Source organism: Calypte anna, chromosome 1 (assembly GCF_003957555.1).
Source record: "Calypte anna isolate BGI_N300 chromosome 1, bCalAnn1_v1.p, whole genome shotgun sequence".
In the NCBI taxonomy this organism is placed as follows: domain Eukaryota; kingdom Metazoa; phylum Chordata; class Aves; order Apodiformes; family Trochilidae; genus Calypte; species Calypte anna.
In genome coordinates this window covers 39,266,076-39,283,279 of record NC_044244.1, presented here as the reverse complement: position 1 = coordinate 39,283,279, position 17,204 = coordinate 39,266,076, and the positions used below count along the sequence as shown (strand labels likewise).

General features: G+C 36.9%; 1 protein-coding gene across 1 annotated transcript in view; it reads left to right on the top strand.

Moving 5' to 3' along the window:
• The window catches only part of ATXN10 (ataxin 10), a 93,510-nt gene extending 77,770 nt beyond the window's left edge, over positions 1 to 15,740 (top strand). The window contains exons 10-11 of the mRNA XM_030457806.1: positions 531 to 594; positions 15,092 to 15,740. Coding sequence (XP_030313666.1) covers positions 531 to 594; positions 15,092 to 15,279 — 252 coding nt within the window. The 3' untranslated portion in view covers positions 15,280 to 15,740. The remainder of the gene's footprint in view (positions 1 to 530; positions 595 to 15,091) is intronic.
• The last annotated feature ends 1,464 nt before the right edge of the window (positions 15,741 to 17,204 follow it).

The window sequence follows — 17,204 nt, the reverse complement described above, 5'->3', positions numbered from 1 at the left end:
GTGTATGTGTATATAGAGAATAAAAAATGACAGATCTGATCTTTGCTGGTTTGCTAATAACATAATGAACACCTTCTTGAAGGGAGGAAAAAAAAAGTCAATATTCTGCTTAGGTGCATACAGATAGAACATTGCTTTTGGAGGTTGCATGGATACTAAAGATACCTGGCCCCACACTAATCTGTGTGAATGTCAATTTTTTGTCTTTTTCATTCAGTAGATTTTTGTGTTTGGTCCTTCAGGAAGCAAGCATGAGCTGTCAATAGGCCTGGCTTCTCAGGCTCAGTGAAAGAAGCACAACACAGAAAATACCTCAGGAAAGCATGTGCTAATAAAGGAAGAATGTGAAATTAATGTCTTCTTGTGTTACTATATTGTAATACTGCTGATAATAGCAGATTTTTTATGCAATTTATGTTAACCTGTTTAATCTTTTTGATCATTCCTGTTACATTTTAAGATATTTCTTGCATGAAAGATTCATTAGTATTGCTGTGATATCTTGAATTTAAACTTTTGCTTTTATTTAGGTCTATGAGTTAGATGGCATCCCCTTGATCCTGGACAACTGCAGCATCGATGACAACAATCCTTGTATCCTTTACAAAATAATTCCAATTATTGAATATGAAGAGATGAGGGCATTTAAATATATTTAAGCCAGCACTGCTTTCACCTGGTGCCGAAGTCAAACTGACCTCAGGAGTTTCCAGGTTGTATTTAAATATTCAGCTTACATGTGAGCAAGCTCATAAATAGGCTTTCATGAGCTGTGTTCTAAGTTGAGCTGTGGTTATATTTCTGAAAGCAATAAATATTACTGATTTATGGGTGTCATTTCAGAAAGTAAACTAATAGAAATCTGAATTAAGAGTTTGGTCATTGTATCAGGTCTTGGAGCTTTTACTTCAGTTGAAATCTATTCAGTAGACTGGAATTACTGCCCCATCAATTATATAAGCTTGTTAAATCTGACTGGAGAACTTACTGTAAGCATGGAGACAAGACTAGTAATCTGTAATGAAAGTGTTTATAATTAAGAAAATTAGTGATACATATTACTGAAATGTTGGGAGGGGTTTAATGTGAATGGCTTAATATTTGGGATTTAAGAGCATAGTCTTCACAATGTAGTTTGCTGTTAAAGGGAAATAACTTCATATGGAATATAAACAGTTGTTAGGCAAACTTATTCATTGCTTCATGAGCTGCTAAGTAATCCTCCTGGTTTGTTCACTGGGTGAGTTTCTGCTGTGTAATTAGCTCCTTATAAGTGTCTTATAAGGGCATCTAGAAATCAAATGCCTTTTCTATCTAGAGTAATGTCAGCTTTCTTATACTTGAATATATGAAACAGTGATTTTTAATTACTTTTTCAGGAAACACCTTTTAACATCTCTCATAAAAACAACAACAACAAAAAAAGATTGTGAAAATGTTGTATATTCTCCTAACTCTGTGCAGTAGAACATTACCTACATTAAAAATTCTTAGAAGGGTGGAATAATGTAGCAAACTGTTAACAAGCTGGGTGGAGGAGCAGTGGGTGTGAAGTATTTTCTGAGTTACTCACTCAGTTGCTTGATGAGCAAGGTCTTTACATTCATCACTGATAGTGGGGCTCATGACAAGGCCAAGTAGTGGAGCTGGACCTCCATGGTCTGATTCTGGTGAGGGGCACTGCTGGAAGCTGTGGGAAGAACCAGTAAAGTTACCCTTCTCTAAGCAGAAAAGGAGCCCTGAGAAAACTTAGTAAGGAGTTATGATCCTCGGTTACTGCTACTTTGCTGGAAATCAGAGCTGTGCAGTGACTTTGAGATTTTCTTCCTAGGATTAGTTCCTCATTTTAGCTGCTAGTAAAAAGGGATAAAATTTGAAGCCTTCAAAGGGTGGAGCTGTAATTTATGATCTTGAATGAAATGAAAATAAAATATCATGAGAGCCTTTACTGTATTTTGGGCACTGTGCAACTTACACCTTTTGATACAGGCTGACATTTTTAGAGCTGGACTATAAACTTTCTACCAGAAGATAAAACTTTGTTTACTTGGTTTTTAAATCCTTACTGAACATAATGACACCTTTTAATATGAGCTTTTGCCACCATAGCAGACAGTGTTCAAGTATGTGGAAAAGTAAGCAGCACTTGGGCAGAGGGGGCAGTAGCTTGCTGTGAGGAAGTTTGCTGCATCAGCTTTTGGAGCACAGCTTCTGGCCTCTACTCTGTTTATCATTTTGACCTAGAGCTGTTCCAGGTGCTCTTTTGCTATATGAAATTAAAGCCTCCTTGCCTCTAATGATTCTCATCTGCTGCCTTCTCAGCATGTCTCATGTAGGGAGGGGCAGAAGAGGGTTTTTCAGTTTGTATCTGTCACTACTTTCACGTTTTTTGCAGCATGTTCTGCTATTTCCAGACACCAGAGATCAGTCCCTAGTAGCATGTAGGTGCCTCACTCTATTGCCTAGCAGCTGAATCTCTGAAATGATTCAACTGTTTCTCTCCTCCCTCTGTGCCCCCAGTCCTGTCTGGTACAAATCCATTTTGTGATGCTTGAAAACAAGAGCTATGTGCCTGGTAAGACTGGACAGCCTACTTGCTTAAAGCTGAAACATCTTGAAATTGCCCATGTTTTAACTTTGTGATCCAGAGTGAGTATATTTTATCACTTTTCAGGAATGATTAATGAAAAGGAAGTATTTAGACAGCTCTTGAGCTGGGTGTTGAGGGAGTTGTTAAAATCTGAGTATGACTCGCATTGGTGGTACAGTTTTCCAAGATGATGTGGAAAGCTGCAAAGAAAAGGTTGCTTTAGCTCTCTCTTGCTGAGACTCGTGTCCAGAAACTTCTCATTACGTTCTTGTTTCTAGTGCCTGTTTTTGTGGTTTCAGGCTCTGTTACTGGGATTTCTCTTTGGATAAAGCTGACTGGAAAGGCATTCATCCAGATTGCTTTTATATAACAATTTCTTCAGTTTCTAACTCATTATAGATGTACATTTTTGTCTGAGTTTTATCTGCTTTGGAGACATCTAAGCTCTAGAGTTGAGATTTCATTAAGTGTTGTGCTTTACTTATATGTTTGAAAACAAATACTTTAAACCTGCCACAGAATAGCAGAGTGTGTTGGAGATACCTGTTGGGGTAATACCAGTACAAATTTTACTCCAGAATCTGCTTTTCAGGTTGAAATGGTGTTTTAAATTAAAATATCTTCTATTTTGTTCTCTGAACCACAATCTTTGACAGGCTCTAGCATCAGAGATACTAGAGTTGCTTCTTTTTGTTCTTGTCTTTTACCTTATCCTAAGATCTAACTGCTCCTTCTAGCTTAATTTCTGAGCTTTCATAGATTCCACTGGCTTAAGGCAAACATCAGGAGGGAGACCAGCCAATTCTGATCAAAAGACTGTTGACCCTACTAATTAAAAAAGGGGTTCATCAAAGACATTAGGTAAACTAACCTGTTTATTAGAGAAGACTTCTCAGTTTACCTTAACTAGCTGTCTGTGGTTTTTGCTCCTTCGAGCAAAAATGAAATTCAGAAGTGAAATGCAGTTTTGAAGATGGGATATTTTTGTTTTCTCAGGTTGCTTGCCAATCTTACTCTTTTGAGGTTCTTATAGTAGGTCTCTTGATAAACTGATTTTGTGACTGCCTGAATTTAATTGGAATAACAGTGTGTCAGTATCCGTATTATATTAACCCCTAATCTAGCATGGGTTTCTGTTAGCTGAAAGTGCAGTCATACTTGAAGAAAAAATATCCTGCTGTGTAGTGTGTATGTACACACCTATATATATACACACACATATGAATGAACACCCAGCTTAGATATGTTTTAGGAATAAGAATTATCAGCATTTGTGAAAGGAAAGCACATGGTTGCTGTGGATATTTATACAGGCCCATTAGTTTGACTAATGGATGAAAAAGTTGAAAATCTAAGTTAATTTTCAGATACTCTTTCTCTAAGCTTTTTCTTTTCAGTTTGAAAGTCATCTGAGAGGTAGGTTGAAAATATTTTTGACTTAATGGCAGCAGCAAGTATAATTGTGGTTCCTGAAACTTCTGACTAAAGCTAGAAATCAAGTTGCTTTGGTCTACAACAATGGCAGTTTGTTTTTGCAAGATGCCAGCAAAGACTTTTCGGGGAACCGACAGACATTTCTAAGTTAGAATGCAACCTAAAATAAGCCTCATACTGTTAAACAGGATCACAGCTGAGTGGAAGCCAGGGAAAAGCAACAGCAGAAGTTTGACAGAAGTTTTAACTTTGCTGAGTAAACCATCAGAGTTGAACAATGTTCATGTAACTGTGGCTATTTCATGTATGTTGGCAGGAAAATACAGCATAATGTTACATCAGTAATGGTTGCCTTCCTTTGGAAAGTTCACTTTAGGCAGTGCCAATATATTTAGTAGCTTGAACTGACCTATTTGATTCTGTATTTTCATAAGCATACATAAAATCATGTTATTTCAGTGGATATGATCAGTGCAAAGGACATAGACTACTAAGAAAAACAATAACGACCCCCTCACGCCCAGTAAGGTTCTGCCCACTTGGAAGGCATTTCCCTTTTCCTCATCCTTTTGACATTTGCCTTGCTGGACAAGTCTGAAGTCTGCACTTCTCATCCTTGCACACAGAGCACTATTGGAAACTTACTTTCTGTAAACCAGTACTGATTGTCACTATGACTTCAATCAAAAGGTATATAGTAAGCTTTCAGTGACCTAGTAGTGGTTGAGGTTGGCAGTGGAAGAATAGAACTTGTCAGCACAGGTGAAGAACAAAAGTCATTACTGGAACCTTGAGATTTCAGTGCCAAAGACAATGCAAAATATCTACTGAGTGGCAGCCAACTACCATAGGTGGAGCTAGAAGGAAAAAAAAATGTCAAGCAAGAAGAAATTGCTGTATTGCCATATTCTAATTCAGCTCCTACATGAATCTGTCTCCAAAACCCTGGAGAGATACGAGTATTTCTAGTTTATATCATATGCAGAAACCCTTCTCTGCATCTTACAATTGTATTCAGATTAACTTTTCAGTCTAGAAACAGGTACAAATATATTCACTGAGCAAGAACAGTCTGTGAGAGGGTCTTATTTCTTTCACCTTACTCAGCAGACCCGAAGCCTATGCCATTCCTGCAAGCTGCTGTGCACTCTTTATAGCTGCATTTTGTTAGATACTAATGGAGCTTAGAGGTCTGTGTGGCTCACCAGGGCATCCCTTAGTGTTGTATGATCCCAGGCTGCAAGTATGATAGCTTCCTGAGTGATTCCAAAGAGGCTTGAACCTTCTTGTTTCTCATGGTAAAAGAGGGAAAACACAGTTATTCCCAGACACTGCTTTTACTTTAATTTGGGAAGATTGTTATTTAAAAGACATGTATATGTGGTGCTGAGAGACACTGTTTAGTGGTGGATTTAGCAGTGCTGTTAACTGTTGGACTTGATAATCTTGAAGGTCTTTTCCAATGAAAACAATTCTGTGATCATCTGGCCTCCAATCCCTATTCTATCGCTTAAGCATCAAGGTGTCTTTATGCTCTTGAAAGAAGCACTGTGAGGAGCTGGGCTTATTCATACAGAAGCATTAATGGACTAAAGAAGTCTGGCTTTAATTCTAAGTGGGATTTTTCTGTACAATATTGATTAAGGTCTCCAAAGTGTAAATAAAAACATTTTTGTGAAGCTCTGAGTGGGGTGGAACTAAGTGCATGGTCCCTGTTAAAAAAGGGTACAGGAGGCATTCATGTGACCTAATCCAGTATTAAATCCCTGTTGACTTAGGCTTCATATCTGAAGAGTTGGGATAATACAACTTCCATGTCTTAAACCATTGTGTATCTTCTTTGTATGTTGTAAACTCTTTGGAGCAGAACTCACCTAAGGGTGAAGAACCAAGAAAATAAACCTAAAAGATCAGGATTAGGCATGATGTTTAGTAGTTTTTACTTCTGACTCAGAAATTGCACTTCTGAACTGCCTGTTGTGAGAATATGTTTACATTAGAATGCAAACAAAGATGTGATTTTTTTATTGGTGAGATGGTTCTACATCTTCTAACTGTATCAGTAATCCACAGTTTCCCCAGGAACAAATTTGCTCTTCTGAAACACAAAAGCTCTCCTTAAAATGAAAAAGACTAAGACCACAGTAACAATACAGTGTACAGTTCAGGAAGAGATACTGTGGGAAATGAAAGTACTATCAATTTTTTTTCCTTTTCCTTCAGAAATTACCACATTAAATTTTGTGTTTAGACATTTAACAAACTTAATTCCTAATGGTATATTTCAGGTTGCTGATTCCATAATTTCAGGCTGCAGTTTATTTAGTCCATCTGCAGGATTATGAAAATACTGAAATTCAGACTTTTCTGGCAGAAAAGGTGTATTAATTTTCTTAAAAGTATTTAAAATACTACAGCAGATTTGCAGAGATATAAATATTAAGTCTGTTCTTCAATATCTTGCTTCTACCCATCCCCAGTAAGTGACAAGTACCATCATTAAAAACCCTGTGTGATGAACAGGGTCCCTCTTAGAGCTGGAGAAAGTTTAAAAGAGGTGGACAGAATGCAAGAAGGCTCTTTCAAATGTTACATTGGGATATTTCTAATCCCTTGAGAAGAGTAATCTCTGTAGGCACCAACTCATGCATGTAAAAATATGGAATTAAAGTTAATAACTCTTATTTCTAAACCAAATATTGTCATATTTGTGCTCTGCCCTAATCCTCTTGGTGAATCTAAATCCATGACAGGCTTGAATTTGCAAAAGAAAGCAGATCCTGAGTAACCAGGAACACCAAAGAAAAAAAAGAAACAGAGAAAATATAATATTTCACTTCTTTTATTGCTCAAAAAGCTTGCTTGATTTTTCTGTAGACTTTCTTTTGAAAAATTCCCCTCTGGGCTGAGACAGAGCACTAGAAATTTGAGACCCGAAGGTTTTTGTTTGGTTTGGTTTTTGTTTTTTTTAAATAAATCTAGGAGTGGTTAAAAAATATTGTTGAGAATGGAATGCCTTCTACAACCACCTTATCGTATTTCATTCTGTCTTCTTGACATTGTTTGTTGCATGCCTCCAAAGAATATTCAGATGTCAAATGGCCAATGCCTTACATAATATCTTTATTCTGACATTTTTCTGTTGTCCCATTTTTGGTCACTACTGTTAAAACAATCTGTAACTTTGACTGGCAAATACATTGCTCCTTCCTGATCCTTGAATCATTTTCCCTTATTTCCCCAGATATTTGCTGAGAATTTATCCTATTTCCAAAATGGTTTCCAAAATCTAACTTTTCCTTTCTTGCTAAGGGTATAGTTGCAGTCCATTCCACTGACCTTTCTGATTTTAATCTTGTCTCTTGTTATTCAGAGATTTCTTCAAGGAGATGTAACCATTTTGCTGAAACTGTAGTAGATATAATTGTGGCTAATGGCTATTTTGCAAACACGGTAGAAAAACCTTAGCTGGTTATAATGCAGTTGCATCTTTCAAAACACCCATTCATTAAACAGTTGTTATTTTTGGATACAGACGAGACGTCATCTGGTGTTGTATGAGACTGGAACTGGAGTTTCATTTACCTTCGTTGTTTTGATTATTTGTCATAAAGTGACATGTAAAATTACCAGAACCAGCAGGGGTGGGAGTTATGCCACATAAGTTATTCAGAGGCCCTGAATCAATTAAATACACAAGTACAATGCTGAAAGATAAAATGGCATACAGATCCTTGTTGAATTTTATAAAAAGATTAATCTCTATAGTTTATAAAGAGAAATTGAGCTTCTGTCCAAATTGTGAGTCAGCTTGTCTTTTCACCTACCTTAGTGATAAATTAGAATCAGCTTGACCACATCTCAGTTAAGTTCGATTTTTTATTCTAGTGACAAATGTTTGAAAGTTTTATTTGACTTTTATAATTATCATTTTAAAGCCTTTTAGAAATCTCTTTATTTCTATTTGTGTGCATATAAATGTCTATTTTTATGTGTAGGTGGAGCTTTTTTCTTTACGTGTCTGAGGAAATTTAAAATCACTGCAGTCTGCCTGATAGTAAATCATTTTGTCAACAGTTACCATCCCCTATGTTTTAGTGCTTTGTATCTTAATGTTTGCTCTAGGTTTTAATAATAATTTGGTACATGAGTTTCAACTTAATGGAATCTTGCATTTTTTCTGTACATGGGTAAAGAAGATAAAGCAAGACATTTTTAACAGTTAGGTAACAGCAATTGGAGCTTTTTCTGTTTAATGTAACAACTTGGTAACTCCCCAGTACCTCATATAGGTAACTAACAGGCTTAGTTGTCATGAATTCCTAAAATGGGATTTATAATAGAAGAGACTGTACCAACAGAATATTCAACTGTGATGCATTATCCTGAGATTGATCAAGAGTGGGATTCTTTTTATTTTAAAACCAAATGATTTATAGTTACTCATAAATCATGGTTTTCTATTAAGAATGTAAGTCATAATTAAAAAAAAGAATTGGCAGCCTAAGCAGCAAAAATGAATGTATCATATTCATGGTTTCAAGCTAGTGTTACAAGTCTGAGTAAAGAAAAAAGTAAAACAAACTAGAGCCTATGGCTTAATTATTTTTTTTTGCAAGCTCTCTGAGTTTTGGCATAAGAGACGTTGTAATAAAAATAGCTTGACAAAACTAAACATGTAGTATGGCTTTTGTAGTTCTGGAGTAAATGACCAGAATTTTGTGTTTAATTTCATAGTATGGTAAGGTGTGTTGGCACTGTGCTTTCAAGTTCCACAGAGCATGAAAGGAGGCCCATAAAATATGGATTAAATGTTTAGCTGGCAGACATTAAAGACTAAGAGCAGTCTGGGTATACAGTACTGTTCAGTAGTGTCTTGTGTAATCTCTTAACCTAGAATAGCTGTGATCCAGGGAGGAAAATCCCCACATTACTCAAGGTAAGAAAAGTCTTAGTAACACAAATTGCTGTAGTAGTAAACAGCACTTTAATGAACATTGGGTACGATTCAGCTGGATGTCACTGAAGTGGGAATGTAGTTAAAAGCAGACAAGCCTTGCAATTAAGAATGAGCCTCATGATTTGGGACTGACTGGAGAGTTTGGACTCCACTTACGGGACTGTAGCTAGGAGTGAGAGGGCAACTGAATATTGTGACATGTGAGCTTTTTTCTTTTTTAATTTTTAAAAAATTATTAATAGCCATGAGAAGCAGACAACTGTGTTGCAACTGTAATCAGCCATATAGCAAATTTAGGCAGAATTTGTGATGTAGCTGTGGTGCCTGTGCTTCACAAAGGATGCTGCAAAATACAAATGGAGGGAAGAAGTAAAAGAATTAAGCAAAGCTTGGAATATCTCCCTCAGTTTCCTTGATCTTGATCTGTGAGTTATTTCTGTTTTAATCTATGATGAAAATCAATGTTTGGAAGCTATTCTAAACAAATATAAACTAGAAATAAATCACAGGCTATAGTGAATGAGGTATTTACCCACTGACACAGTTTAATTAGGGAAATCTTCCAGTCAACATTGGATATCTTTCAGAAAAAATATGAAAATATTTTGTTCATGGCACAGAATTGTGAGGCTTGCTTTGAAGAGTGAGTGACGTTTGGTCATCTGTGTTCTGTGCAGAATTGTTGGGCCAAAGAGGTAGAATAATCCATTCTATTCTTGAAGTATATCAGCCAGAGATATTTACGTGGGTGAACTTTTACTGAAAGTTATACATGAGCTATAACATGCTTGTCTGTTGATTATAGAGAAGGTATCAGACCAATGTTGAGGAATTTCTGTCTCACAAGGCACATGTTAGGAAACGGATTAATCATTGGAGATAATAGGTAGGATGTTAAGAGACTGATAAAAATACAGGTTGCCAGAAAGATGGTGCTGGTCTGCTGGAGGAAGAGAGAACTACAGGCGTGGGAGGTTAGCGAAGGCTTGGGAGCTGGAAAAAATATTTATTGTACAATTATTTTCTGCTAACAATGTTGCCTAATTTCTGCAGGCTGTGAATTGCAGAAAATGTTGATTTAGTAGTAGAACTATTTTGGTTACTTTAAGTAACCAAGTAGTTTTGCCTGTTAGTCTATTCTGAGATAGTACAATTTGAGCTGGTTCTCTAGCAAAGCAGTGTTCATCTGCAGAGTGGAACTCACGCTGTGAACCCCAGTTCAGGTTTTTGAGGATAAGCTTTCAGTTTTTACCAGATTATTTTGTGGAGGCAAATTTATATAGGGCATTCTTGTCATCCACCGTGGTCTTCCTGTCTCAGTAAAGAGACAGGCCTCTTACTTCATGCATGTCCAGTGAAGCTTTGCTGCCACGTAGTGGTGGAGTGTGAAGTTTGTTTGGTGGTGGATGGTCCCACCTTCCTGCTTATCCCTTGGACAAGGTGAGAGTTACCCATTGCAGAAATGAACCTCTGCTTTAGGTTCCCCAGCATTACAAATCGTATCCCTAAAAGGTTTCTCAGGAATAAACTCCTCTTCCAGCATCCAATGGTACCTGTCCACCTTGGAGGCTTCTAGATGAGATGGGTTGTGCTGTGTCTGCTCTACAAGAGCCAGGTCAATAAGTAAGGGAGGGAGGGGGGGAGGGAGGGAAATTCCCAGGTGACAAAACACAGCCTGGTTCTAGCATTTAAACCCAGAATGTGACAACCACAGTAACAAAGGACAATAAATGATAGGGAATAAATAAAAGTACAGGCAGCAGAAATATTTTAATCCTTTTTATTCTAACTTTTAGGCAGAGTATTTTAAGTTCCTACAGGCTGAATTCCTGAAGTTTTCTGATGCTGATAATTTAGTTTGGTATAAATAAAATCCAAAATATTAGTTCTAAAAATCTAAATTAGCCTCTTTAAAATACATAGATTAAGGTAATACCTTTAGTTCGTTACATTTTGTGTTATTACTTTTCTGGCAACATCTTAAACAAAACTAAAAGTTATGTAAAAAAAAGGTAAAGGAGAGGTTTATACAGCTTCAAGGACTTCATGAAACTAGTAAAACCCCCTACAGGAAGAAACTTGTAGAGTTTTGTAAGCAATTTGATTGTGAGGGACCAAAATCCTAATTGTCTCCTATGTGTGACCAGTCATGATACATGGATCTGAACTGTGATTGACAGTCGCAGGAGCAACTGGAGACCTCTCTTAATGGTGGGAAGAATGATCTTCATGTTGCTGTGAAACAGAAGTACTTAAAAGGACTGAAACACTTGAAGGAGGAATGGTTTAAGCCTTTTTCAGTGTGGTCCAGTCAGATCTTTTAGTGGAAGTGATTCTTCTAATGTGACACTTAGTACTTCATTGCTGTGTACAGAAGTTTTAGTCACAATTGGATTACTTCTTCAAGACCTGAAAGAAATACAGTTAACAGGAATTGTATTTTCATCATCTCTGGTTTCTAGCCCTGCAGATCTGCTCCACAAAAGCTCCTAGACAAGCTGAGTAGCTTTAGCATAGACATCCCATTTGACTAGGGTTCCAACCTGTATGGGTTGTCTTTTGTTATAAGGTTTTCTATGTCTTCCTATATCTGATGAAAAAGCAGTTAATATTCAAATTGTCAAATATCATATTTAAATGAAGTAATTGAATTGGGCAAAGAATAACCTCTTTTTCTCATTAGGCCAAATGACTTGTAAGGAAGAAAGTTTCCTGAGTAACTATTTAATCATTGAAAAGCAACTGTAGCTCAAGAAAAGGTCTAATTAAAAAAAAAATAATTACCTACTCTATGTAATAAATCAAACTGTCCACCAAGGATGTTATATTTAGAAATTCCTCAGTACTAATAACTATCAAGGGGTCTTAAAAGAGGTGTACATATTTCATTCTCCTTGTCACCACTTTTCAGTATCCTATATTAGTTAATGGTAATATTTAACCTTTAAAACTTACTACTTGCCTTTCTTCAAGCAATGTATTTTTAAGATTACTTACTCATTGCTGTGTATCTACCAAGTCAAACCTCATTAAAAATTATGAACACACAGAATCCAAATAATTTTATAGAACAATTCATAAGGGTCCTGGTGGCTATAACAGACTTGCCAATAGCATTTAGTCCAAATTGGACCTCCTAATACAATATTGAAAAGTTGGAATGCTCTCTTTGGGAAATGGTGTGTAAGTGCATCACAATAGGATATTGGTCAGCAATTCCTGACAGTGTGCAGTTGATATTTTACACACCATTAAATTTATAAAAGAGTCACAGTGCTATTGCTAGCATTACCTCTAGCAGAATCCATATGAAAAGAAACAAAAGAATTGTAAAATGTTTCCTTTGAAGTCAGTGGCAAAACTTCCACAGGTTTTAGAGGCATTTATTTTCAGGGTTTATATTGATTCCAGATAGTAAAAATTAACATCTTACAGGGCAGATTTCCAGCCTGTTTTCTCCATCTCTCTTCTCCCAGTATGCCCCCCTCCCTGACAAATGAAGTTATAATCCAGAGGAGTTTAGACAGTAAATTTTAAATTGCTGCATGAGGGTGTTACACAGCTATAAAACACATGGCAAGTGGAATCAACTATTGTTTTTATCAGTCAAAATAACATAGGAATCCCATAGTATACAGTATTGATGGATTTTGAAAAAGACTTGCTACAAATGCCAACCAATATTTGCTTTCATTCCCTAAGCACAAGTAGTATAGTAATGAAGCTCCTGCAAAATGAAATAAAAGTTTTTCTTTCTTTTTTATCCCTTCCAGACTGTGCCAAAGATATTGTATTCTTCACATCCTTGTCTTCAATATTAATTATTTTGAGAGTTGTCCTCTCAGAAAAATCTAGACAAGTCTGTGCAATCAGATCCACTGTGCTTGCAGGGTTTCTTTTCTTTTATGCAGTTTCACAACAAACAGGCTCATGCTCTTATTTGTGGTAACTATGGAAACTTTAGAAGCTCTCTTTCTAAGGCTGAGCATACATTCAAGTGCTTAAAGTGTTGGTAGGATTAGAGACTCTAGAATATGTTTAATTTTCTCTCTGTGTCTCTATCTTTGGAGAGGAGCAAGAGGGTAATGTGAATATTAGCTGGGGACTAGCTTTAATCTCCACTGACACTTAAATCTGTCTAGGTCTCTACACAGCCATCCAAAGGTCTTAGCCTCACACAGCATGTGAACAAGGGAAATCATGCATATTCATTACTGAATTTACAATGGAAAACCTACATACAGAAAAGAGTTTTTGAGTGAGTGAAAACATTATTGAAACCATTTTGCAGCTTCAGCTACAGTAGTCAATAATGATAAATGCCATAATGATGATAGAGTTCATAAGATAATGGGGGTCTCTTAGATATTATGTAAGCATGAATAGATATGATAATAGGAAAACATAATTTACTGTGGGGTTTAGCAGTGGTTTTGTGCTGAAGGACATCAAGATGATGATAACAGGATTATTGCCAAGGCTAATTAATAGATAACAAAATTATTTTGAGAATACTTTTTCTCTGTTTAGCACTTTGTTTGATTGAGAACTGTCACTCTTTGAAAATAACTTTTGTGCAAGTGCTGTATTTTATGCAGAGTTCTATTTTGGGAACACAACAAGAGAAGTCTGCTGCTTATCCCAGCAGCAGGGCCAGGGAGCATATTAGCATCTTTCTCACAGTTCATTGAGAGAACTTCATGTTCTTTTTCTCACTCATGAAATGCCTTAAATGAAACCTCAGAGGGACCTGGTAGGTATCAGCCTTTGTTCACCTCTGTGGTCATGTGCATCCATCAGTTTGCATACTTCACTATTCTGAAATTTTTTTTCACCACTGGAGCTGATGAGGAAGGCACAAAAGTCAGCACAAGGTGCACAGAGAAAACGGTCGGATTGCTACAGGAAGAATGTGCATGCAGCAGTATTGGATTTTTTCAAATGCTGTCATGATAGTTTGTGTAGGAAAGTCCAGTTGCTGTATATTATTCTTTTGGCTGAAGTTCCCATCTTCCATAACTGTGGTGTTTTCCCCTCCAGTCACCATCCAGCAGATGCCCGTAAGCATGCTCTTATCTCTGTGCTTAGACACTGTCCAACCCAAAAGACGTCAAGGAGATGAGTAAATTATGCATATTCTTCTACTGGATGTGAAGCTACATGTAGTAAATAATTGGCGCCCTGCAGGCAAACCACTTTTGTGTGATTCAGAATGGCTTTCCTCCCATATGGGTACCTTGGGAAAGATTATATCATAACATAGCTTTTCAGCTGCAGAATTGGGGCTAAAATCTCTGACACTTCGTAAAAGGAACACTGTAGTTCACTTGGAAGATGCCTGACTGATAATCCTGGGAATTTAAATCCTTTGTCTGCAGCCCTGACATGTGCCTCAATCCTGGCCCCAAGGGACCACCTTAGAAGGTGAATGAGTTGCAGCTTGTGCCCATTTAAACGCAAGCAAGAGCTGGTGATCTTGGTGGCTGTTCTGTTGGCAACTTGGTAAAAGCACCCAGGTGCAAAAAATCCAGTTTAGATAACACTGGAAGTTAGATATTTTTATGTCTCCTACTTGATTTGTGCTGTTTTCAGTTACTAATGTGGATATGTTTCTCTTCTATGTTTCTTCAACTTTTACAGTGAAAATAATAACTTCTTTCTTCTACCTGATTTCCTGCTTACTTTATTTTCCAGTCCTTGGAAGTGTAATGTTGTAAGTTTTCAGATCGTAAACACTTATCTTAATCTCACTAGGAAGGTCATTGGATCATTCTAGTTTACTGTAATTTTGGTTTAAAACAATATGCCCTTTTAATTCCTGCAATTCCTTTATGATTTGTTGCTTGGTAGGGTTTTTTTAATTCAAGACAAACCGTAGTAAACTTGCCTGGAGTTAATGAATATACCTCATTTAAAGTTGCTTTGCCTGATATTCAAGTATTTGCAGGTACAGGGTCATAGCCTGTAAACATCTTTTTCAGACTCCTGCTTTCTGCTGCTTTTCTGGGTTTGAGGATTGAGGGGGAGCAGGGGGAGGAGGGTAATTAATGAATTAAAACAAGTTTTGTGCTATCTTTAGATAAACGATCCTTAACTTGATCCAACAGTTGTGAGCCAATGGGCAGTATATGCTATCCGAAATCTCACTGAGCAGAATGAGAGAAACCAAGAACTTATTGCCCAGATGGAGGAGAAGGGCCTAGCAGACAACTCTGCCCTCGAGAGTATGGGTTTAGAGATTGAGAAAAGAGATGACAAGTTAATTCTGAGATCTGCCAGAAAAAAGCCTTCATGAACAAAAATTAAGAACAGTCAAATCATTAAAAGAGGATTTCTCTTTTAAAATATTTTTTCCTGCTCAGGTAGTCAATATTTCTTCAGCTTTAGTTCCAGTCTGCTGCAACTGTTACAATCATTCTCAGAAAAACTGCCAAATGATACTTCTGCCTCACTGTTGGAAACAAAAGGACACCTACACATTTTCTAAATACCTAGGTAAATTAATCTATGGAAAAAGATCCTTTTTTTTTCAGGTGGCTGAAATTTCACTGCTTTCTTGTTTTATTAGTAGAAAGATGTCATGCGTGTAGTACTGAGTTGTTACAATTTCCATTGCTGAACCTGGAGATAACTATCATTAAAACTCAACAAAGAAATAACTGCTTTGCAGTCTGCCTTCTCTGTTTAAAAGACCTGTGCTGAGTCAGAGCTAAACAATGAGCTACCCGATTTCAGTCATGGTCCTTCAATATCTGTACGTAGTAAGAGTCACTGGAACATTGTAGATACATAAATATTTAGTGGCTTAAACACAATGTGCCTTCTGTGTTTTTAAATTATCAGCAAATTGTCTCTTCTACCTTGTTACCTTTCAGTCTTCATGACAAGTGTGTTAAAAACAAAGCTGAAGATGTTGTGGCAACAGATGCTACATTCCTTTGCACTGGGGCATGTCTCTGTTTTGGAGACTTGGGTGTTTGTTTGAATTTTATTTGTTCCTTTGGATGGTAAGTCAGCCCACTTTCCTTTTATTTTGCACTTCTCATGGGTTTTCTGAACTCTGGCAGACTGCTGAAGAAGTAGTTTCTCACTGTGATTAATTCTAGCAGTTTCTTTTCACCCCTCTGCCTTTCCAAAACATTGACAAAACTCATTTCCAGTTAATTAATTCAAGAGAGGCAGAAGAATGGAAGGCCCTGCCTCTTCATTTTGGGTACCCTCCTATATTGTTGTTGGACCCTGCCACTGTGGAATGTGGCATGAATGAGATGGGGGAGAAGGGGGGTGAAGAAAGGAAAGGGAGGGGGGTCACAGTTAACTCTGTGTGTGCCATAGCTTTTGCCTGGCAGCCAAAAAATTTTATCCTCCATGTCTAAACAAACCATGAATTTCAGCTTAATATTACTAGCACTTGTGTATCTTTCCTGTAGTTTGGTTACCTTGGGTTGTGTCTAACAAGAAAGTCCCAGAAGAGCCGAATTGTTCATGTTATTGTCATCATTTAATCCCTTTATTAAATGGAAGGGCAGGTTTATCTCCTAAAAATATATGTGCATGGAGCAGACACTAAGCCATGTGTATCATCAGCTTTTGCTCCTTCAATTCAATTTTCAATTTATAAAAGGAAAAACACATGGAACTCTGAACTGTAAGAAATGTGTAGTTTTGCTTAAAACTAATGTTCACTATAACTGGACTACTAAGATCTTCTCAAGTTAAATGTAATATTTCAGTGTCCACCACACTAAGCAGCTGGGAGTGTGGAATTGACCTAGTGGGATTTTAGAGACCTGTTGGTTTTAAAGGCCACAATGTAAAACTTGTCTCTAGCTATTTTCAAAGTAAAGGATGTATCTAAATGAATAATGGTAACAGGAGCAAAGGCTCTGACTTTGGTTGCTTGTAGTGACTGCTTACTTTAAAAACATGTGGGAGAAAAATGTTCTGTGTTTTAGCAAAGAATATACTTGAATGTAAGCAAAGTGCCTCATTTGCTTTTTTAAAATAATTGGATAGGAGCATTTCAGAGGGTATGGAAAGCTTTTCTGTTTAGGTGATGGTTTAGAATGTAATTTCTTATACAGGTAGGTGCCTTTAGGTAACCGAGTGGAAAACAATATATGTGTTTAGTTCTTGGACGTTCCACATGGTCTGTGAGATTGTGGTTTATCAGTGGTTTCTGTAAGCCTTCATTCTTGAGTTTAGACTAGAATTTATTCA